The following is a 23871-nucleotide window of genomic DNA, read 5'->3' as shown; positions in this document are numbered from 1 at the left end:
CCCCCGGCAGACATTTTTGCATTTTTTCCTCGTTTGCCCCAAGAACAATGCGGCCGTGCATCTTTCTTTCTTTTTCCCCCTTATGCGCCGTTTAACCGAGGGAGCGAGACCCAAAAAGGTTTCCGATAAGAGGGCGTGGCCTGGCCCTGGAAGTTATTCAACAGTGGTAAATGCCCCGAGATATCGACGTAATATGTGAATGTGCGTGCGTGTGTGCGGCGCGCGTGTACTCCTTTATGTGAGGGATGAGGAGCTGCTTTTTTCCTCTTGAAAGCCTAGGCAGCGCCAAACTTAACAATCCAGATGGAGATTAGATGGCTCACGCTGATACGAGTGGAGCAGGAGCGCACCAAAAACTTTATTAAATAAATCTAAACCAAATAGCGCTTAATATTACGGTCCCAACGCGTTGGCAACGACACCGTCCTTTGGGGACTTATATCTATTCCGCCGCGCATAAATAAATAATATATATAGATATATAATTTTCGCCGCCGAGACTGAATCCGAGCTCGATCATATTTTATACGCCAGGCCCGAATCCAAAGTGTGAGCGGAGGATAGCGCGTGTGGCTTCGAAAAGCTATAAATTCTCACCACGTCCATCGATTGATTGCACCAAGTCAGCAACCCATTAAAATAAATTGAAATCGTTATACGAATCGAGAAATTTTTGCGTAAAGGTCAGCATTTTCATCTTCACTTGACCAAAGTTCAAATCTTGCGGAGGATTAGTATAGGCATTTGTTAATATTTATAATATGACATAACTCGTTGACTTTTTTGTATTATATAAGCTGGTAAACAAAAACAGCTTAGCCAGTTTGGTCATGAGACTAGGAAAAAATACCGAAAAGCGCAAAAAAGCAAACGTACAAACATTAAATGAGAATATCAGGGTACATAAAAAAATTAAAAATCACGATAATCTGGTCTTTTTCAAGAGACAAAAAATAAAGTCCGCAGGGTCTATTAATATCTGTCAAAAAGCGAATAAAAACATTCGCTTTGCTAAAAGTGTTTAATCCGCATCGCTGGATAACGCATATTTTATTCCAAAAACCACTGCGCCCAAAAACTGCTAATCGCAAGAGATTATAGCATTAAAAAATCATAACTAATTTTTATCAAGGTGACTTTGGCCCTTTGCGTGCAATGTATTCAAGATTTAGGTCAATAAAATGCTTTTAAAGACGGCTGAGCATAAGTTACAAAAATTCACTTTTTCATTTTTGTAATGAATAAATTTCAAAAGATTAAATCAATGCAAATATAGACCGAACTATAATTAGGTATTTTACAAGGGTGCTGAATAATTTCTTGTCTCGAATTGGCTTTTGAGGATTTATTTTAATTCCAGATTTTTAATATCAGAAGCATTTTTTTTATATTTTCATTATTATTGTTGCTTATATTTGTCCAAATTGTTTCATTTCATTGTTTACATTCAATTGTTGAAAACAATTTTTTGAAAAGAGAGGAATTGTTGGACAAAGCGGCACCACCTTTAAACCTTCGAGATCAAAAAGACCCCATCCGCCGCTGTGAGTTTCGATTGACTTGGGTTTTTGTTCATTATTATTTAGTTTTTAATATTTAATATATTTTCTTACAAAAAAATGGCCTCCTTAATTACTTCAACAAATTTGAAAATTTATATAATTCAATAAACTTGAAAACAATTTCAACCATGATTTCACTATATTTTCAATGAACTCTTTTTAAAAATCATTCCTTATGAAAAAAGCTTATCAAATTATTCATAAATCAACTCTGAAGGTTAAAGGCAATCCCATTTCTTTGAATCACTTGATCAGTCTGACATTTTTACACCATTAAACGACTGTACGAAATCTTCCTTTGCCGATTGACTTTCTGCGTTGGATTAAAAGAAAAAAGTTGAATGCCGCGGTTCAATAATATTTTATGCTCTGATTCAAAGTGAGAAAGAGAGAGCGCGTGTGGCTTCAAAAAGCAATAAATTCACACCGCTTTTATTAAAATTCGATCAATGGAAATGCTTTCCACGCGCACACAATCAGCCGCAGTGTGCCGAGATGATGGACCATTTTCCTTCGAGAGTCGTCTCATTCAAACACACACACAATTCTGGCCGCGGGGTCTGCGCCGAGCTGCTTGCAGAACCGGAAGAATAATAGGCCTGAGGGGCCAAAAATCGTCTTATGTTCTCTCATCCCCAGCTATTGATCACCCCAGATCATAGATTGAGTCTTTATCTTCATTTCCGACTGCGCACATTTGATTAAAAGTATATTAGGGCCATAAAAAAGGAAAAGGGTTGCGCGTCGTTGCAACTTTGGACATGGCGCGACGCACATTCCCGTCGCCGGGTGGCGGCCGGGCCGCGGTTGATAATGCACACAGCAGCGTGCTGTTCACACAAAATTAAATTCCTTTGGCGAATTCCAGTCGCTCGCACCGCAAGACGACCCTTTTCTGTCGTTCTCCGAGCGCCGCCTTTACGTGAGAGCATTAGGCCTCCGCACTTTCCGAATGGATGAGGGCGGACTGGCGTTTCTTCCACTGCCTCCGCCGCTCGCAGGAATCTATCAATTATGTTGATGACGTTCTCTTTCCCTCCGTATAAAACTGGGACCCTCTCGGAACACGCACTTATTGGTGCGCGCACCATTTGCAGATTTTCTGCCGGCTTGGCTTTGTCTCTTTGATTTTCCGTCTGTGATATGCCAAAGGGTGGGGCAAAGATGAAACGAGTTTGGCGTCATTTCGAGTGGAAAATTTTATTCCGTCGGCGTAAAAAAAATATACAACATATTTGGAGGAATGTCGAGGGCGATTCGAACAATTTATTCTGACCTAATTTATCAGTGGAAGCGAACAGGGGTCATTGATCAAAAAGGTTATAATAGCCTTTGTGCGTGCAACGCAACCCGTTGAATAACACAAAAATTTTCATTTCCTGGAAATCCTTGTACACTTGTGATTTTGGGGTTGATCCCTTCTTTCAAAGCGTGTTTGGAAAGGTAAAGTTAATTTAGTGTTTCCCGGGATAGCTTTAATATTAGATTATGCAACCTGCTGCGAAACAAGCCCTTTAAAGGGATCCTTAGTGATGGGAAAACTGATCCAGCTCACTTTAAGTTTCGATGTTTGGCTTGAAAGAGATTTGACCTCAACCCAAATCCACCCGGTAGAGAAAACTCAAAATTTATTCGATAAATTTTTCAGAAAAATTGAGCAAATAATCATAAAATGCAATTTTATTTTTATTTGGTCGATTTTTCTTTTTGTTAAAGAGAGCATTCAAGAGATTCAACATATACAGTATAAAACAATGCAAATATAACATCGATATTATGTAACAATTTGATTCATTGTCAGTAATTACAAATTGTTAGCCAGAGCGAAGAAGGAAAAAAAGTACAGTATAATTATTTTTAATTCTTGCTGTGATTTTCTTTGCAACCGCAGTCCTACAAAAGCGAGCTAGGCAGCTAGATAGTGAAAAACTTTTCCTTTACTTTTAACTTCTGTTAAACTTCTTATAGTGGCACTACAATGATAGTGTGGGATTTTTTTAATCAAATGTACAAATCGCTAGATTCAATTTAGTTTGTTGAAACTAATTGTTATCTGAGGATTTGTAATTTTATAATAAATGTATAAAACGCTATGAATTAAATTTTAATGTAAATTTGTTTCTGATTAATCACAAGTAAAAAATAGCACAGTTTAAGTTTGAATCGCCCTCGGTTTCTTATATATTATCAGTAGCTTTAAATGCAATTTCAGGTGGAAACGTACAGTTTTTTTTTTTTACTTCCTTTTTTATTTTTATCCGCCTCGACTTGTGCTCGACGAACCGCAAAAGTTCCCTTTCGTATATAAAATTTTTGATGAGAAAAAAGACAATTTGGCGGAAATAGGAAATTTAAGCGGCTCAGCTATTCTCCGCGGTAAATTACAATGTTTTTGTCCGTTTCGTACACCTTGACTTCGTACAGCATGCTCGGATCGGGCAGCTGGGTCTTGATGCCGCTCCAGATGAAGACGGCCACATTCTCGGTGGTGCTGACCACATCCTTAAAGTACGCAACATCCTTGTCCAGGTTCTTGTGATCCATTGTGTCCATTATGGCCACCTGTAATCGTTCCGTTTTGCCGCAATGTAAATTTCATTAGCGCAAAAAGATACACACTCTGCCTCGCTGTGCGTTTCAATCTACAGAATTCGGTGCGGTCGGGAAACCGCATTTTCTGGTTGCGCCTTCCCTCAAGAGCGCAACTTTGTTGTCTGTTTTGCCGTAAATGGTAGGGTTGGCCCTGGGCATAAAGTTGTAGTTGATTTACCCACCAAATTCGGCGAAACGGCTAATTGCAAGCTTTGCTCTTTAGGGACAAGCGTTTTCCGTGACATGCTCGCTCAAGTGTTAGTAGATCAGTGTGTCAATCAGTGATCCGACCCGATGGATACAATTAATTAGCTAATTAAATGGAAAGGAAATGTCATGAGCTTTGAAAATTTATTATTTATAGTTCAATAAAATTCCATTATTTGCTAATTATTTAATCAAACTTCTGAAATTTAAACAAATTTCGTCTTCAACCCTAATTTTTACTGGGAAAATCAATGGTATTATCATATATCTGAAAATCGTTTTACTTAAAAAATTACATATAAACTAATTTTTTTTCTTCTATGCGAAATTTAATCTGTTTGGTAAGGCAGGAAAATTTTATTTTAATTAAATATTTTTGGGTCATATTTTTAAATTTGAATTTAAGACTTTTTTTTGAGAGAATGAATTCATAAAATTTTAGAGCTAATACATTACTTTTCAACTTAATGCATTTCTCGAAAAACATTTTAAATTTTCAATAATTTCATGTTTTTTTTCTCAGTTCCAGTTAATTGAAGCAATTTTATTAAATTGAAAATAATTACCTGCATGTATTTCTTCAAGTCGGAAATGTTCGCAACCATGCCATTGTCAGGATCAATAGGTCCCTTCAGAGTGACCTCAACTGCAAACATAAAGTAATTACACGCGTGCGTGCTAACCCCTGTTCAAATTTGAACTGGCTCTAGTTCCAATTAGCCGAGAGACAGTATCCGCTTGTATGATTAATTTTTGGAGAGTATATTTATCCCCATTTGCGAAGCCTCTTTTATCATGTTTCACAAATTCATATTGATGAATTTTCTCTGTCAGAGTGCCAATATAATATAGAAATAATTTGGTTGTATCGATATCAATGAAGTGGCAAATTTTCATATTTAATGTTTAAATTCGTGTAAATGTTAAAAAAACCAAATGCCAAAATAAATTTCAAAATTTGTAATTTGCGCTTGTTGATTGTGAGTGCTTGATTTTCAGTTTTGTTTTTTTTTTAGCTACCACATTTTTTCGGGAAAAATCCCGATTTTTCATGCTAATTTAAAATATAACAGTGGCTTTTATTTTGCAAATAAATTGTACCTAAAAAAGGTTTTTATTTTAAATTCGCTCTTGAAAGCGAGTGAAAATGCATAGTGGTCGCAAAAAAATTTTTAGCGTCAAAATGAGGTTTAAAAGTTTTGCACAAACCAGTTAAAATTAATTTAAATTTGACAAAATTGTAACAAAAATTAATTCTTTCCAAAATTATTTTTTTAACCTTCATCATTTAAGTTCAATATTTGTTCATTCTCTAAATAGAAAAGTTTTTAAAATGCTTTTCAGTTTGTATCAGTTTAAAAAATTTACAAAAATTTAATTTGCCATCACAAATTTTAAATTCTTAACAATAAGTATAGCCAGGGATAATTTTAATTTTGAGCAAATCTAGCGTTAACCCTTTTAGGATTAATAATAAAACTAATTAGTTTTATTTTTCACAAAACATAAAAAGCTTGGGGAAATAATAAATTAAAGAAATTACCCGTATAATTGTGTCCGTGTCCATTAGGGTTGTTGCATTTGCTGAAAATCCTCTTATTTTCCTCGTCGCTGAGCGTTAAGCTGAAAACGCAAATTTTATGAAGACAGCAGCGATAAATTAATGGGCTTAGCCGAAGCAGGCACAAATCACGTGCACATAGCCCTTGGCCGGACGGGCCGCACGTACGCGACGTGCGTATTGCCTTTGGCGATCGTCGTACCTCGGCAACCCTCAACACACAATCAATTTCACACCCTACCTGTGCAGTCTGTGGCAGGCGCTGAGCGTTTCCTTCCTCGTTATGTAAGCGACGGGCGGCATTTCGCAGCTAATTGCCGGGCGTGAATGAGCACCGAAACTTTTATTCCAAAAGAGCCTCGTTTGCGTCTATTTCAAAACCTCGTGATGATAAAAAGACCGGTTCGGTTGACATGCCAGCAGAGTGGAGAGAGGATTCAGACGTCGAAGCAAGTGGGGGACTCGGTCGTAGTGGGAGAGATTTCCATGCAACAGCAGATTTTCGGTTGATTTCTCGAGATATAGACACGGGGGGTGCGTGGATATCGGGAAATTGCTTGATCTCGCCGCCAGACGGCAGGTGGTTGCGGGCGGGGGTGTCGAAATTGTTCACCCCCGATGGCGCGAAGCACCCTTATACAGCTGCAGCAATAAAAGTATAGTGCACCAAGATTGGCGCAAGTCGGGCAAGAACAGAAACTTGCGAGATTTTAATCACGCTCAGCAAACTTCGAGTAAAGTGGATGCTAACCTGTTTAACCTTAAAATGCCCTGGAGTGTTGAGGGCGTATGTGAACCACAAGACTCAAGTTGGTACTCTAAAGAAAATTAAAGGTTTTTGATAAAAAAAAAAGAATTAAACCTTTAAAAACAGTAACATTGTTTGTTTATTAAAAAATTAGATGAGATTTAAATTTAAAATAGCTTTTAAATAAATCAATTCAAAAATCGTTCCTACCAGTTTCGATGATGTCTGTTTAAGGGAGAAATTGATTAGCTGTTTTAATTAATAAATTTTAAGTAAATAATAATTCAAATTAAAAAAACCCCATTTCAAAGCAAACGTGCTCGCTGACTAAAAAAAGAGCAAAAGTGCAAAATGAAATGTTTGAGCTAACGTATTTTTTATTTAAATTTTTTTTTCAAATTTTGCAGTAAAAAGTGGTCTTCATACTGAACGCTGCCTGCATCTTATCTAAATTTTTTACAAAGTGTTTTTTTCAGTTTTTAGAAAAAATATTAAATTAAGCAGTTTTACAAATAAGACATTTAAATTTCAAAGTGTGGATGATTATTTGCCTGTTCTTCTTCAATTTTTAATTTTTTTTCGCGCAATATGCTATTTAAATTTTTTTATTTTTCTTATTATTAAATATTCTTGGTAGATGAAAATTTAAAAAAAAAACATGTGAAAAGAAAATATAATTTCTATATTAAATTTTAAAATGCCCTAAAAAGCAATTGATTTGGATGAAATTTATCAAATTTATTTAACCTTCAGTTATCTCCATTAAGCTGTATTAATTAATATTGAGAAAATGATTTTTTTTTTTATTTATTTTGCAATAATTTCCTTGGTATTTTTTTCTTTTTTAAATTTTTTAATTACATATGAAGTTGTGACGGCGACTAATTAATTTGCTAGATGCTTTCATCCGCTTTAAACCTTTTGATATCAAAAAAGTCCTGTGTGGCAGAAGCGGAACTCGGAAGTTGCTGATCGCATCTGGTGCGCGCTCTTTTGCTGCGGGGTTCGTTCGATGGTTTAATTGAATGAAAAGAATTTCGCCAGAGGAAAAACTTTTCTTCGGTCTATCGGGAGGGAAGAAACTCATTGGACGACAGCTCTTAAAAATTCTCACCCCATGCCACGAGAGTTTTTGTCTTGATCAAGGCGAAAGAAGAAAATCGATGAGCGGCGCGAGGCGTTTTTAATTATCAATGCGCGCGGAAAACAATACACGCGACATAGAAAGATGACTTTGAGGCGATATTAAACACTGCACTCGCGCTCTCATTGTCACTTGAAAATGAAAGTGTGCGATACTGTTTTGAATTCATACGACGAGTATTGCTCCATAATTGGCGGGTGAATATCTCATCGCGTCCGACCTTGGTCTCGACCACCATAAACAGAGGGTGGTGTCAGGTTAATCGTGCCCATGGGATCAAGTCCATTATATAAGCCGCGGCTGCACCTCCGACGTTAGAAGTTCACCAGCGTCCGACACAAGCGATTCCTCCTCACCCACCAACAATGAAGGTACATTCATAATTCATACATTTAATAATTGAAAACGAAAATTTTTAATTGTAAGTCAAGATTTTATTATAAAGTTACCATCAGCAATTAAATATGATTAAATATTTTAGTCAAATTTTATAATTTTGTTTACCAATCGAGTAATTTAGAAATAAATTTTTGACCCAAATGAAGAAATGAATATTTAATAATATTTTTCTTCAAACTTTTTATCTCATTGTCTAAATTTTTTAATTTATTTTAATAATTTAAACTGATAAATTTTAATTAATAATAACTTGCTTTCATCAATTCTCAGGGAACAAAAATTTTAAATTAATCAGAGTTTATTTTTGCAAATTTTCCCAGTTGTATTTTCAAATGTATTGAAGTTTTATTAATTATTCCCATTAATATTAAATACATTTCTCCAGTGCTGTATTATTTTTGCTGCCGCCGTCGCCGTGGCCAACGCTGGAGTGCTGCTGCCCACCCTGGTGCGCACCCCTGCCCACGATAGTGCGTACATCAAGTCAGAACGCTTTGGAGGCAACTTTGCGTACAAAACCATCGAGAGCCACGCGTACGCACTTCACACCCCCATTGTTCAGCACTACTCCGTCCCCATCTCCTTCTCGTACCCGTCGTCGCCCTTCACGTACGCCGCCCCCGCAATCTACACCAACGTGGTCGCGCCCGAAGCCGAGAACAGCCCCAAAACCGCTCAAGTTGAGGTTGTAGAAGAGGCGCCCAAGACCGAGGAGGAAGCCGAGCCTGCAGCCCCCGAGGAGGAGCCCACCGAAGTCCCCATGCCCGAAGAAGAGGAGTCCGCCGCCCCCACTGACACCCCCGCCTCCAAAGAAATGATGTGATTAGGAATTTATTTAATGTGAAACGCTAATTACTCTCCAATTAGTTCTTTGACAAAATCAATTATATTTTTGGAATTCTGTATTGTGTCATTTGATTTTGTCAACTGGTATCGGCAATGCGAAATAAAGTACCTCTTATTCCTCTTAAGGGATTAAATATAATTTTCAGCCTACGCAGCCTTTTTTTAATTAATAAGAACAACACTTGACGCGCTTCTTTTAGCTCGAGCCGGTGGAGATTAATTAAGAAGAAGAAAAAGAAGTGGCGCCTCTGAACCCTCTATGAAATATTGACACAGAAAAGAAGGTCTTGTGTGCCGAGGCTGCAAGTTGATATTCTGCAGCCACTCGATGCCCGAGGCAGCCAGTCTGGTCGTCCGTGAAATCCGGAAGTAAAAACATCCTTTGCTAAAGTTTGACTCGTCACATCAGAGCAGAGAGTCGTGTGCTGCTTTTTATTTGCTGTGAGAGAATACGTGGAAATTGTTGCATAACGACTGCCTTTATGTTCGCCGAGCGCTGCAGTAAAAGCCCTTTTAACTTTTTGCTCAAAGTCAAACAGGAAAAGGGAAAAAAATCCCAGCAGCTCTTTTTAATTGTTGCGTTTTAATTTTATTCATAAAAGTGATATGTTTCAACAGTGTGCTTGAGCCGAGGGGTTTTTCTTCTTTTTTAATTATTGTTCGTCCTCTTCTTCTTCTTCTTCCTGTTCCTCGAGTTGCTCTTGGGCCCGTTGCGGCTGCAGGATCCTCTCCCTGAAGGCGGCCGGGTCCAAATTCAAATGGTCCACCCGACTCCTGTACTGCGGCAACGGCAGCTGCTGAATTGCTTTTTGGGGGTCCTGCCTATACGACTGGGTCTCGTCTATCTCACTTTGCTGCTCAAAGTCAGCCGGCCCGCCAGGGAATTCTCTTTGCTGTTGGGCAGCGGCTGCTTTCGGCACTGGACCCAAAATCAATCCGCCGTGCAGGTACGGGAAGGGGTGGCGGGCGGCAATGATGGGCACTGTGAACCTGTAAACATACATCAGATAATCATTTTTGGAGAAAAGGTTTATTTTCTTTATTTTATTAGAGCTAAAAATGCAAAAAAATTTGAAGATTGTTTTATAGCTCAATGTATGTATGTAGAAAATCTATAAAAAATTTATATTAAGCATATACTGAAAACTTTGAACTATTCATATTGATTTTTGTCAATTTTATTTTTGTCATAATAATTCACAGATTAGCCAGCCGATTTTAAATCGCATAATATTGATTTTCTATGAACGACTAAAAAAAGCCCAACCAGGAAAAGTCAGCTTGTAATTCAGTTCAAAACTAAACATTGTCAACTAATTAGTTCAATGTCTACAAAATAAATATTTTTTGCCTGGGTCTTTTGAAGAACCGGTCTATTCCTGGCTTAAAAAATCTTTTTAACGGAAAAACAACTTCAGTCCTTTTGGCTACTGTTTCCAAACATTCGTATTGTCATCTCAAAAGAGAATTTTTTATTATATAAAAAGTTTACGAAATGAATGGATTCTTATTATTAACTTTCTTCTTGGTATTTTCTTGCCAAATCAAAATTCGTTTTTCATTTTCATTCTTAAATTGGTATATTCTATAAATCACACCAAATAGTTGAGAAGATTTATAATTTCATTTTAAACTTTACAAATTTATTAAGTGGTAATAAAAACACGGAGATTCCCATTTTAGGAGAAAAGTAGATTAGTCAGGGCCTGGAAATTAATTTCGGACGCACTCGCTCGTAAAACATGCGAGGTTGGTTTATTCCAACGACTGGTCAAGAAAGCGAATTGCATTGCAGGCAGCGGTACATTGCAATTTCGCTCCAAGTCTGCGTCGGCCGACGATAAAAGATAAATTAGGTGGTATTTCTGTGCACACATGGTGGTGCGGCCATTCGTAATCGGGCCGTCCGTTGTGCATTTGCCGGCGGTCCGCTCGGGCGTGTGAGTCTCTGCCAGAAATGGGAGGGTTAACTAACAATAGGAGCGATTATGAGGTGCTCACGAAGCGAGAAGTAATCCTCCGGTGCCAATAAATGTAATGTGCTAGACTTTTGGCCGGCAGGGGCGACCGGTGGGATTAGCGAGGGCTGTGCGAGCCGCCGTTTTCGTATGGGAATATCATTATTTAATTATTTCTCTAAAACAGATAGGCCACGGTCTGCGAGCACTTAAAGAGCTTACAAGGGAGGCGTTGAAACGTTTTATTGATCAGATTGCACGACGAGCGAGACTCACCAAGAGCCCTAAATTTACACCACGGCCGTTTTATTTAAAGCCGAGAGCTGCACTCTCCGCCCAGGTGGGAAAAGTGCACTAAATTATTTGCCAAAGCCGAGCAGCATACAAATTGGATGAAATGCTTAAAGTTTAGAGTGGCAATTTTATTTCCCCTCCGCTGGAAAAAATAATAAATTTCTGCTGTTGGCTTGTATTTTCAAGTGAAAACAAATCGATGCACACAACTTTAAAACATATAATTTTATATATTTATTTATTATTATTTTTTAATTATTATTAATACGTTCTTTTCATTTATAAAACATTTTATCACCTCCTGCCGCCAGTAAAAAAATATTTATATTATTCGTGGAAATATTAACATTTTGCATTCTTTAAAAACAATTTTGATTTGTCTCGTTATCAAAATAACTCGCATAAAATTCTTCTTACCACAAAATAAAAAAAGAGTTTATACCACAAATTTAAAATAAGGAAGATTTTTTTAACCTCGTTGAATCCAAACTGAAATTTCTCAACGATAAATACGAAATTAAAATTCCAATTTATTGCCGGCAAATTCGCATCCAAGAATTAAATTTCATTGTTGCAATAATCTTTGTATTAATTTATGGCTCTTCTGTCAATAGTTTATCTGTTTCAAATGGGGCCTTTTGATGAAGTCAAATCTGAGAGTTGTTCAATTATTACATGCTCATTATAATTTTGAGTCAAAAGTGCTTTTAATTCTGTGTATGGCTTCAATGGGGAAAAAATTATAATTAAAATAGTTTATCTTTAAAATTATAATTGTATTGAATTTTTTTGTGTTGCTTGTGCAAATTTGAGCCCCATTTGTTGGGCTCTTTTTTTTATCCCTCTTTAATTAAATTATGTGTACAATTATTTGATACTCTTAAAACAAGTTGCATACCTAGTCAGGGGATAAGCCCTGGAAAGCGGCACCTCCGTGTAGTTGACCCCGTCGACGATTCCGCCGTCTTTGGCGTCCAGAACGGGCAGCGGCTCTTGGGGCTCCTGTGCGGGCTCCTCGTTGCTCTTCTCGCCACTCTCACGGCTGTTGTTCTCCGGCGCCTTTTCTTCGTTCAGGCTGTCTAAGGACACGGCCTCGCTCGGCGCTATCGCTCCATCCGACTTAATCAGGATGTTGTAGACTCGAGGCACCCTAACCACGCTCGCCCCTTGCACCAGCAAAGTGCAACACACCACTAGGGCCAGGGTCTGTGAAAAGTTGGAAAGTTCAATTTCAACACAGTGCTATCTAGAAACGTGAAATTTGCATATATAGAGATTATTATCTCTAGGCTGAAAATTTTGTTTAAAAAAAGTGGCAGTTTTTGCTGAAACTAATTAAAACTTGGTGGTTTCCTTCATGGATTTCAATTGAAAGGTTTATTGTTATTTGATCCACGACCTGTTGTGAGAGAATTAAACGAATTGAATTGAGCTAAATGATTGTCAAAAATTTTCCTGCTCATTTCCCAAATTTAGAACAAGCATGAAAAAGTGAGAATGTGTGAGAATTCGCGATTTTTTTAATTTTTGATTTTTAATGAAGATATTTATTTTTTTTCCTAATTATATCATTCAAGCCAAGCCAAGAAATACAAAATTATTCCACATTTTAGTAAAATTGCGATTTATAAATATTTAATCATATTTTTCCCCAAACAAAAGAGCTTGAATTTATTTGAGATTATACAACCTTTTTTTAAACCGCTTAAATTTTGTTTTTTGAAATTACCTACCTTATGCTAAAGAGATTTAATATATTTAATGAAATATATTTCGCGTTCTATTCGAGCCAAGTTTATTTACAAACCGCAAACACGTAATGAAACAACATGCATTCCGAGTTCGTAATCTAGCAAAGTTCCACACGGTTGCATTTGCACACAAAAATGAAGCATATAAATCGGATCGATGCGAATGCGTTGGGACAGAAACTATCCGTTGTTGGTGCGCGAACGGACGTTTGTTTGTAATGGATTAATATTTATTGGACGCTCGGCGCGCTCTCTCAGTCAATAATAATATTCGAAATGGAACGCCAGCTCAATCCCTGCTGCGACAAGCAAAACCACTTCACCTTGAAATACGAGCTTGCTTTCATTTTCAACTCGCCTCCACTCCCAGATAGAATGGTGAAAAAACAAAACACATGCAAAATCGACAAGGTTGACTGGCGCGCTTGATGTGCTCGCTCGCGCTCTCGGTCCGTCGGAGCTTTGACTCTGCGGGTGCGAGAGAGATAAAAACGAAAGAGCTCGGGATAATCCGGCGAAAAAAAGCAGGAGAAAAATGTAACGCGAACGTGGATAATATGCACGCGCGGGCGCGTATTTCACAGTCGGTGTACATGCCGGAGAGGCGAAAATTTGGCTATGAAAACACGTACAGAGAGAGCGAAGCACCCTTCCTTCGTGCTTCTCAAATTCATTCACGTCGCGTTGTGTTTGTATAAATGGGGCAAAGGCGCCGAAATTGCTCTCAGGCACTGAGAGAATGGATTATGAGGATCATTTCGATGATTCGGAAAAGCTTTGGGCACCTCAAAAGGCGATTTTGTTGATTTTTTTTTAAAGAATATAAATTTTTGCTTGATACTAAAATTAAATTTATAAAAAAGATGAATAAATAAATTGTTTAGAGCGAATTTTGCATGAATATCATGTTGACCTATTTCTTTGAATGCATTTTTGCAAAAAATTTAATGCGATAATTTTTAGAGGATATTGTGGAATAAGTGAAGTGAAACGATTTCTGGTATAAGTAGAGGATTAATTGTAAGTTATAATAAAATTTTAGGGAGTATATTTTGCGAATAGGTTAGTGCACTTGATTTTGCCTTAAAATTCTGAGATTGGCCATTTTATGAAAAGGGCTCTCACATTCTGTTCTTAGCGCATACATGAATGTGCACTTAGAGCGTCATTTTACGGAACCCTTCAAATATACATAAACGAAAAAGGTCTTTCAAATTTTCATTCAATTTCAACATTTTTAAAGCTTGGTTGTAAAATTTGGCTTTTTATTAAAAAGTAGTTAAAATATTCACATATTTCTTATCCCTGTTACCTTCAATAGTCTTTTCTGATTACATTTATCTAAAATTTGTATTATTTTCGATCAAATTTAATAAAATTATATGTTCAGCTGAATGCAATTAATGCTATTTTCATCAAGAATCTTTATTTTAATTATTTTAACACCATAAATTTAATAAACAATTAAAAGAAATCATCATTTGAATAATAGGTTTTTGAACATCATTTTTAAATTTAAAAATAGTTTTCTATAATATCTTGATTAAAATTAACAGTGTAGTCGAGATTTCTAATTTTATCTTATCCAACTAGAGATGAGAGCCAATTTATTACACCATACCAAGCACCCTTCTTTTTGGTGCTCAAATTCATTCGCGCGGTGAAAAAGTAGCGTGTCTCTCGGAGAAATATATCACGCGAAACGAGCAATAAAAAACAATTGTCGTCTCTCAAGTTGTTCATTGTCAGAGCGCCAATTATTTTCGGTCCAGAGTTATTCACGTTGTGGGGGTTTTCGCTTTCAGCGTGTACGACGACGGAACTTTTCTTATATGCCGAAAACAGAGCAGATCCTGCCAATAAAGTTATTCCGGGCTGAGTTTCTATCAAGAGAGGGTCTCGGTGATTTATTTATTCACGCACGTCGCTCTTTCCCTCGCGCGCGCGTTAAAAAATGAGTGCGCTGGCGCAATGTTTTGCAATAAGAGCCAATATATATTGTAAATCAATGACGCTCTCAACCCCGAAAATCGGGCCATAATCCATCTCCCGTGCCAAACACCAACACGCCCACACGTTTCATAAAGGCATCAATATAAAATAGTGTTTGCTGATTAGCGCACGTCGCTTTTTACGGTGCTGAGCCGCAAACGCCGCAGCCGCGACGATTAAATTTTGCAACACGCTATTTGTCATCACATCAGTTTGTGGTGATTAAATTCTAGGGATGCGTTGGAGGGAGGTTTATGTTTGGCGATTTATTAGAAGAGCCATAAGTGAATTTCCAGACCAAATATCCTTTCACTCGCATTTGATGAATGGGTCACGAGTATGCTTTGATGTGAATTTAATTTGCTTCAGTTAATAACATACAGTTTGAATTCTGCGTATTTGCCCTTTTGACTGAACGAGTTGTAATTAAAAAGCATCTATTCTGCCTATTTGTGATTTAACATTCCGATTTCCCTTGTGAAAAGTAGGTTGCTATTCAAATATACAGTTATAAAAATTTAATTAATATATAACTGCTTGAATTTATAATTAAATTAATTAGTAGAATTCTTTTAATCTGATTATGAGGTGCGATTGTTAATTTATTAGCAATATTAATTTGTGTTTTATTTCTAATTTTAGGAAAAGCACTTTTGTATCTCATACATATGAAACTATTGGAGCCAAAACATTTAAATCATCTCAAATTCGAGGGGTTGTAATTTTTGTAATGCAATGTTTTTATTACCGTAGAGTGGTCCCATGAGGAAAGTTTGCATTTTTTTAAACTGACAGTCCCCTCGAATCTGGATGATTTAGTTGTCTGGTTTCAACAGTATAATTTTCAGAGTATAAAATTTTTGCATGACTAATTTCAACACGCACCCATTCAAACAGAATTTGATATTTATTTTAAATGTGATATTAAAGTGCAAATCCTGATCGTGTATTTCACAGTCGGTTAAAAAAAACATCTGCCATATATTAGTTTCCACAAAATGCGTGCAACTATATAAAAAAATTAGCTCATTATTATTATTAATTAATTATTTCTATCCTAAATAATATGTATTGTGTTGGTAGCACTTTGAATTCAGTCTGAAAGTCAGATTTGATAGAGCGACAAACGCGTTCTTCGTCCCCCTAAAAACAAATGTAAATTTTTAAGACTCTTCAGTAGTTTTTCTTTAATGATTTTGTGTATTTGCATAAGAGCGAATAAGTCCGTAAATTGTTAAAATGTCTATAAAAGCTTTTTATTACTCTCGACTGCAGCATCCTTTCAAAATTTAATGCGGCCAAATTACTTTGGTATTGATTTCATTTGAAAATTTCACTAGACAAATCTGCGAAATGTATGCGCACGTCTCTCGGTTGGCTCTGGGCGAAAGAAACTGACCTGAAAGTGGTGATGCATCTTGGCGGCCTGGCAGCAATAGTTTAAGGCCTCGTCGAGCAGCGCGCCGTTTCTCTCTTTATACTGACAAGCTGCTCCTCGGCAAGATCTTATTTATATATTTCTTTACTTATCCCCACTGGCTGCAAACGGCGCGCCCTTAACCTTTCCCTAACTGCTCTCCTGCGAGCCGCACCGACCGAAATTCCAAATTCTGATCGGGTCGTAACGACGCTGCTGTGCTTATTTATCAATTACAGATCATGAGTCCCGCACGGGCAGGAAAAACAAATCGCTTGCCCGGCGGAAGGAAGGAAAATCGGCTGCCGCGAGCACTCACCGTGTACAAAAAAGAGCGGAACGCTTTTTTCCAATTCAAATCAACTGAATGGCCACAAATCCGATTCTGTGCGGAGCGCGCCCGCAGCAAGAATGATGAAGGGCTCGTACTTAGCCCGCAGGAGCCATCTGGGCTTCATAAAAAAGTACATTTATCTAAAAAAAAGGGCGCGCAGAAAGGGCTGACAGAGCCTGGCAGAGGAGGAACGTGGAAAAATCAGCCGCTTCCTGTGCGAGCGTCGACGTGCGCCAACTTTCTGGTTCAGAGGTCTTGATTTCCACTCGTGGCCATTTTTCCTTGGGAGAATATCTGCGCTCCCTGGTGTGGAGCAGGATGTAAATTTACTCGAGTGCTCTTTATGCGATGCATTTAAACTGCACGACTCAATGCACATGGGAGATAAAGAGCTGCGCTCGCTCGAAAGGAATTTGTTTCCATCAGCTGCTGCGTCGTACATGAGAGATGCGAATATCATCAATTAAATTTGTGAGACGTCGCCCGCCGCGGCCTTGAGTGTGTGCCAGAGAGTTCCGCTCTGCCGCGGATAATCCACTAATTTTGCATTGTTGTATGGCGAAATTTGCTTGGAGCAGGAAGAGGAAATTAAATTATATCTATATACGCGTTCGTTTCGATCTCTGAATAATTCCAATACGGCCTCTTATAAAACGAGGCTCTACATATATTTCTAGAAATTCGCTGAATTATGAAATAGTGCAATATTGCTCCCTGGAACGAAGATACAAATTGACATAGCTTTACGTATTTGCATATTTATTTGCTGTTACGTGTGTGTATGCAAGCCGTGCTGTAAAACGAATCGAGATTGCACTTTGAATGCAAACTTATGCCGAGGTAGGAAAGCAAATAGCGTGCAGAGTACAAATTATTATTGCACACTCAAATATTTTCCATTGTAAAGCAATAAAATTATTCGCTTCGATGTGGAGCAGTGAATCTTTATAAAGCAGAATCGAGAGGAATCGATCTGTCAGTCATGAACTCGGCAACATGAAGGTACGGTGATAACTTTTCTTGCTTCTTTAATATTCAACACAACACAAAAAAAATAAGCATTTTTTTAAGATTCTTTTTTAATTTAAATTTTAGTAATTCTATATCAAATAAATTAGACAAAATGCTTTTGTTAAACTATTAATGAAGCTTCATTTAATTGCATTATTAATTAAACGAATTTATACATAAAATCCTTGGTTTTCAATTTTATATTTTATCAATTAAAATAGATTTTGTGTGTAAATAAAATAATAACATCTCGTAATAACTAATTCTGATGAAAAATATAGCTGTTAAAAGTAAAATTTTGTGGCGTTTAATAAGCGTTTAAAAAGAATGTATTTTTTACGCGTTTCACTGATTTAGAAATCTGTTGACAGATTCTTAAAACCAAATTATTTTGGGAAAATAAACTGCTCCTCAAAAGCTTGCAAATTATTCAACATTGTTCGGTAAATGTTAATCGCTTTGTGAAAACATTTCCAAATGTTTTATGTTTTTCAATCAATGTTGTTTTAAGTTGACCTTTTCCATGTTGTTGAATGCCAATTCGTTTTTGCTCTGCACGCAGAAGCTTTGCAAATTCCATAGCAACTATATAAAATCAATTTTCCGGAAGACCACACTTTATTTAGTGCGTTTAATGTGAACAGAGAGATTAAAAGTTAGTGCTGTATATAATATATCTTGGCCAAGAAAAACACTCTTAAAAGTTTTGTGCAAATTTCAGTTGGCCCTCGCAACTTTGTGTCTTATCACTTTCTTGCACGTGAGCGGCGGCCAAAGGGTGTATCTCTGGCACCCTCGGCACTTCTCCCCCGAGTGGGACGCCAGCAGCATCCCCGCGCCCAGCAAGTGGCCGCCCTTCATTTGGCACCCCGGCCACCCTCGCTCTGCTCCCAAAATCCACCCTGCAAAGCCATCGAACCGGAAAGAGCATCATTCTCGCGGCGGGCTGCACCACCAGAACGAATGGGATGCCGCGTCGCCGATTTTTGTTGCCATTCCCATCCCCGTGCCCGTTCCGTCCTCGCTTATTCCAACACCCACCCCAACAATGCTGGCCACCCCAACGCCTCCGGCCCGTGGCGCGGCACTGGGGGTGGCTGCGGCAGCGAGCGGCCTGCAAACCACCAGCAACAGCATCGTGCAGCCGGCCCGAGGCCCCATTTCGGCCACGGTGACCCTTTCTGGCGCGGGCGCCGTGCCCATCGGCGCCTCGTCCAGCACCACCACCAGCGGCCTCTTTCCCGCCCTGGCCGCGTTCCAGGCCCAGGGAGCGGCCACTTCGCCGGCCGCCCAGGCCGCCGCACAGGTAGTCGCAGCGGCCCAGGCTGCCTACAACGCCCAGGCGGCCTTCCAGGCACAAGCGGCCGAGGCCACCAGGGCTGCCACGCAAGCTGCCTACGCCCAGCAGGCGGCCCAAGTGGCCAGAAATGCGGCCAACACCGTCACCAATAGCCTCGGAGCGGTCGGAACTCAGTTGCCTGCTCTACCACCGTTTTAGTTTAATCAATTTCTTTTCAATAAATTTAATATCAATTTTATAGAATCTATTATTTTGACTTTGACTTTTCCTCCAAAATGATTTAAAAGCTAAATCAATTTACCATTTATGCAAATAAAATTGAGTATAAAACACCAATTTTTTTACTTTTATTTTCGATGAAATTTTCATAGCGATTCACTAAAAAATTATTTTCATGTATTAAACAAAAGATGAAATTTAACTATATGTTGTACAAAATTAGGTGAAACCAATTATGTGAAGCTTGAATTGACCATAAAGACTCGATAATTTGATCCGAAAAAAATCAACTTTAAATTCTCATCCCTAAATATATCTAGGCCAATTCCATTCAATCAACAAATAACGTTCATATATAGTCATAAAATTTAATTATGTGGATTTAAAAAAAATTATGTTGATATCAACCAGAAAAAACCACAAAAGACTATTTTTATTAAAATTTTACTATTTTCTATTTAAATATCAACAATAATAACAAAAACCCGTATAAGACCATACAAAATTTGATATTGAAGGTTTTAAAATTTTTCTTTGATAATACATAATTCTAGATTTCTATCTTTTACCCGTTATTTGGCTTTTGTTAATATCTGGAGAAAGAACCTTCTTAGGTTTTCCCTTACAGAAATATCAATAAAACAACTTAATTATCATTGACCCGGAAATAATTTACATAAAACGCTGCCTTATTTGATCGTGTTTATGTTATTCAAACATTCACAGAAAGCATCCAATTAAATTTATATTTTGATAAGTTTATTTTTGAGAAAAGTTTTTCATTTATTAAACGCACAATAATCTTTTCAATATGTGCAGTGAATATGTCTTATTTGGGCTTTTTTCATACATAAATTTACTTCCGCTTGGTTTATTTCTGTCGCGTTTATCCTTCATTTGCGACCGGACCATTACGCAACCGCAATCAATTTCATCGGCTCTTGTAGCTAAAAAAGCCTGAAGCAGTACTACAGAATTGTACTGCGTTACAGAAACCACCTAATGTATCGCGTAATTAATTTGTAGAATTCCACTCCCAGCCTCCCACAACGAGTTCCAATTAATTTCCCAATCGAACAGTGAGTGAGTCTCTCACTGGCAACAAACATCATAGCAGGAAAACCGAGAACTTCGCAAACAAACAGCGCAGCTCGATAAGCACGTTTATCCAGCGCTAAAAATTAGTTCCGATTTTGGCCGCCACTTTGAGGCGGAGTGAAAAAACTCGGGAAGGACTCGAGAGGTGGCAGGACTGTAGAGAGTTTGAGTCGATTGCACTTCAATCGAGCTCGTCGCCCGCAGCGGCTCTTTCTTTTTCATCTGCTTGGTGCTCCCTAGTCTTTTATTCGCTCCTTACGTCCTCTCATGCGTCACGCTACGAGAATCCAAACGCACTGCAACGAAAATAAATTTAACGCCTTGTTGAAAAACATCCAAAATAAGAAAATTATAAAAACGTTTTTTTTTAATTATGAAAAAAATTAAAAAATTTAATTAAAATTTTTTATAAAAAGCTGGGTGGTCTTGACCATGGAATAATGGAAGTTTTGTATGAGGAAAGAAAGGGGCAGGAAAGTTGTTTTTTATGAAAGCGGTTTACGTCTGGAGGATGGGTATAGGTACGGGGTAGTGTGTATGTCGGGTGCCCACAAGTATGTGCAGAAAGGGAGGAAGGGAGGGCGGGCGGCTGCTGGCGGGGTAGCGCGCAGGCAGAGGATCAAACTAAACATCGTTCGCCTCTGTATGACAAAGTCAGGCCCTTTTCCAGTCGGCACGAGGGCCACGACAAGCAGCGGCCGTGGCGCGCCCGACGCCCAAGCTGCCGCGCCACCGCAAGCAACCGCCGCGCGCTGCTTTTATCAACATGCTCACTCTTCATTTAGTTCACAAGCCGTCTCACATCTTTTAGTGCTGCATAGCTCAGTCAGAACCCTTTGGTTTCAAACGCAAACCCAACATGTTATCCTCTCCGCTGCCTCCTATTGTAATTATCTGACGGAGCCGCAGCTACACACGCTGAAAATATGTCTTTCTGGATTTGTGTGACTGCACATTTGTTCGGCCGCCACTTTTCAATGCCATACCTGGAATACACACACACACACACACACAAGAGCCGGAAATTGTGCTCGAACCAGAGCGACTCGCGTTACAAAAAACATAATAATCATCACAAAAGGAACAAGCGAGATAATGAGCGGCGCATAGTTTTTTAATTTGTCCACGTTGACACTCCACAGACTATTCAAATACTGGCAGAATAAATAAATGTTGAAAAAAACCTTTTAAGATTTAACAAAAGATTGGATAAGTGGAAGTGAAATCCAGTGATTTGAAAACGAACACATTTTTATTAAAATTCTTCTAAAATTTAAAAAAAGAAGCTTCCCTAATAAATTGAACTTTTTTATTTTCATAATTATTATATTTTGACGCGCGAAACTCATTCATGTATAGTACACGCCTTTGATTTTTTTTGTTTATATTTGCGGAGCTTATAATTATTCAACGTTTTTTGCTCCAAGCCGCTTAATTTGGCTTACTGAGATTGTAATTTAGGCAATTTCTTGACACATGTGACCGACGGAAAGCCTACTTTACACTTTTTGCTGCTTCTCCTGCAGCGATCAAAAGACTTCCGAACTAAATTGCGTTGTGAATTACTTATTAATAATTTTGCACTTTTTCCTTTTAAACTGTACAATTTGTTTAAAAGGTTTCAAAATTTTATTAAAAAATTATTTGAAAAAGCTTTAAAAAGTAATTCTTCCTGGTAATTGATCTCAATAAAAAAGATTAAGAACTAATAAAGAGAAGTAATAATTAATTATTAATCTTGTTTTTTTTTTTATCAAGATCAATTTCTGCAGCCTACTGTTTTTCAAGCAGAACGAATTACCTTTTAAAGCTTTCAACTGCGAATCGATAAAAGAAACTAAAAAGTGCGGAATTCCGCGGTTGGAGCGAGAGAGCAGCGGCGCATCACGAATGCGCAGAATGTGCCGCCGGGACCATAAGCAAAGCGTTGCACGTGTTTGCACATATATATGTACTTTTGAAAGATCCCTCGCTTTGCTTATGAAAGAGAGTGTGCGATGCGCGACTCAACACTTCATGGCGCGGCGACTACCACGCTTGTATACAGAATTATACAATCCATTTAGTACGTTGGCTGCAGCAGAGAAAGAGGGGCTACCACTTTGCTGTATAGTCTTTTATTATATCGCGCTGCTCGCCCATTGTGCAGCGGCGGCGGCCCCCGGTGCTTTTGTTTCGAGAGCCCACCTTTGTTGAACGTTCGATCCCGGAAAAACGCCCATCATTCGATCGCCGCTGATCATAATTAATTGCCCCGCATCCAGTTATCGGTCCGGCAGTACATGCATAGTTTTTGGAAGCGCGCCAAAGGATAATTGTTGCTGATTTATTAAAGTGAAACTCAATATTATATACGACGATTCAATTACACAAATGAAAGCGGAGGGAATTGAATGAGTACAAATAAACAAATGTTTCGCCGCGGGCTGCTTGATTTTTATTTTATACTGATTGGTTATTTCAAAGCTGCACATCAAGAGTGCGATGAAGCGGAAAATTTATTTTCAATGTCGACACCGGTTTGGCACGTTTTTTTTTGTAATGTAAGAAAATAAAACTGAAGTTTTCACTTACATTCAGTAAAAAAAATATTTTTTCAACAAAAATTGAGCAAAAGAAGGAAAAATAAATCTAAAAATTTCAAATGCTGTATTTTTATATATTTAAAAATTTGCGGCTCCTTTATTTATTAAATTGTAAATTTCCAACAAAACATGATTCATTTACATTTTCAAAATAATTTGCAGCTCATTGGCTACGCAGATAGCAGCCAAAGATAGTTTTTATTTAATGAAAAAAAATCAGCAACAATCAAACGCGTATTAATTAAGGCAAAGCAAAAAAAAAAAAAAATAGAATGAAATTTCAGTACACCCCTGAAAATACAGATGAATTATTTTTATTATTAGAGCTTGATTGGAGCATTTAAATTTTCTAGGGAATTATTTTGTTCTCAATTTAAATTCAGGAATTAAAAAAGGTAAAAAGGTTTTCTCTGTTTATATTTTTGATGTTAAAAACTGGTTACGAAAACGAACCTTTCTGACAATTCTATACAAGAAAAAAATCAGATTGCTTTTGCACGGTGTGTTATTTTCACGGAAAGGCTAATACATTTGGACGTAAATTACACGAAAATAAGGGCCTAATCGAGGAGGAAAAAAATACTCCCTCCGGCGAGATAAAAAGGCAAGGTCAGTCTTTATTGCTTTTTATGCGCCCAGTTGCGAGCCGAGAAAAGAGGAATAAAGAATTCCGACTGCCACCATTAAAAGCGTGTTATTGTTATTAAAAAATCAATTATTATTATCTCGAGAGCACTATATGTTTGCGCACACCTAATCTTTATGAAAAACACCGCGCCTCGCTCATTAATTAAATATAATCGCATGGCCGAAGATGCGAAGAAGTTTGTACAAGCGCAGCTAGATAAGAGGC

At 37.8% G+C, this 23871-nt stretch overlaps 4 protein-coding genes across 4 annotated transcripts; 2 read left to right on the top strand and 2 right to left on the bottom strand.

Moving 5' to 3' along the window:
• Positions 1–2743: 2743 nt before the first annotated feature.
• On the bottom strand, positions 2744–6348 carry LOC132198762 (6-pyruvoyl tetrahydrobiopterin synthase). Its single transcript, XM_059622975.1, has 4 exons — positions 6164–6348; positions 5905–5984; positions 4928–5007; positions 2744–4124 (listed from the first exon to the last, which is right to left on the bottom strand). The coding sequence occupies exons 1-4, from the start codon at positions 6223–6225 to the stop codon at positions 3927–3929; spliced, it is 420 nt and encodes a 139-aa protein (XP_059478958.1). The 5' UTR covers positions 6226–6348; the 3' UTR covers positions 2744–3926.
• Positions 6349–7355: 1007 nt separating this feature from the next.
• LOC132198761 (uncharacterized) lies at positions 7356–9203 on the top strand. The gene is made up of 2 exons (XM_059622974.1): positions 7356–8185; positions 8599–9203. The coding sequence occupies exons 1-2, from the start codon at positions 8180–8182 to the stop codon at positions 9034–9036; spliced, it is 444 nt and encodes a 147-aa protein (XP_059478957.1). The 5' UTR covers positions 7356–8179; the 3' UTR covers positions 9037–9203.
• Positions 9204–9517: 314 nt separating this feature from the next.
• LOC132198760 (uncharacterized) lies at positions 9518–16594 on the bottom strand. Its single transcript, XM_059622973.1, has 3 exons — positions 16454–16594; positions 12210–12517; positions 9518–10049 (listed from the first exon to the last, which is right to left on the bottom strand). The coding sequence occupies exons 1-3, from the start codon at positions 16469–16471 to the stop codon at positions 9713–9715; spliced, it is 663 nt and encodes a 220-aa protein (XP_059478956.1). The 5' UTR covers positions 16472–16594; the 3' UTR covers positions 9518–9712.
• A 1064-nt stretch (positions 16595–17658) lies between these two features.
• On the top strand, positions 17659–19314 carry LOC132199033 (uncharacterized). Its single transcript, XM_059623406.1, has 2 exons — positions 17659–17807; positions 18538–19314. Exons 1-2 carry the CDS (start codon positions 17802–17804, stop codon positions 19312–19314), a joined length of 783 nt encoding a protein of 260 aa, XP_059479389.1. The 5' UTR covers positions 17659–17801.
• The last annotated feature ends 4557 nt before the right edge of the window (positions 19315–23871 follow it).

The sequence above is a fragment of the Neocloeon triangulifer genome, unplaced genomic scaffold (genome assembly GCF_031216515.1).
Source record: "Neocloeon triangulifer isolate White Clay Creek 2 clone unplaced genomic scaffold, ASM3121651v1 ptg000013l, whole genome shotgun sequence".
In the NCBI taxonomy this organism is placed as follows: Eukaryota; Metazoa; Arthropoda; class Insecta; order Ephemeroptera; family Baetidae; genus Neocloeon; species Neocloeon triangulifer.
Note: the sequence above shows the minus strand (reverse complement) of the source record. Positions and strands in the feature narration are given on the sequence as shown.

Excerpts from the sequence above, each read along its gene's own strand:
- LOC132198762 (XM_059622975.1), bottom strand. The coding sequence starts at position 6,225 with ATGCCGCCCGTCGCTTACATAACGAGGAAGGAAACGCTCAGCGCCTGC. Across the intron at positions 5,008-5,904 it reads ACACGGACACAATTATACGG|TTGAGGTCACTCTGAAGGGA; the intron begins GTAATTTCTTTA and ends TTATGTTTGCAG. Across the intron at positions 4,125-4,927 it reads ACTTGAAGAAATACATGCAG|GTGGCCATAATGGACACAAT; the intron begins GTAATTATTTTC and ends GAACGATTACAG.
- LOC132198760 (XM_059622973.1), bottom strand. Across the intron at positions 10,050-12,209 it reads AGGGCTTATCCCCTGACTAG|GTTCACAGTGCCCATCATTG; the intron begins GTATGCAACTTG and ends GTATGTTTACAG.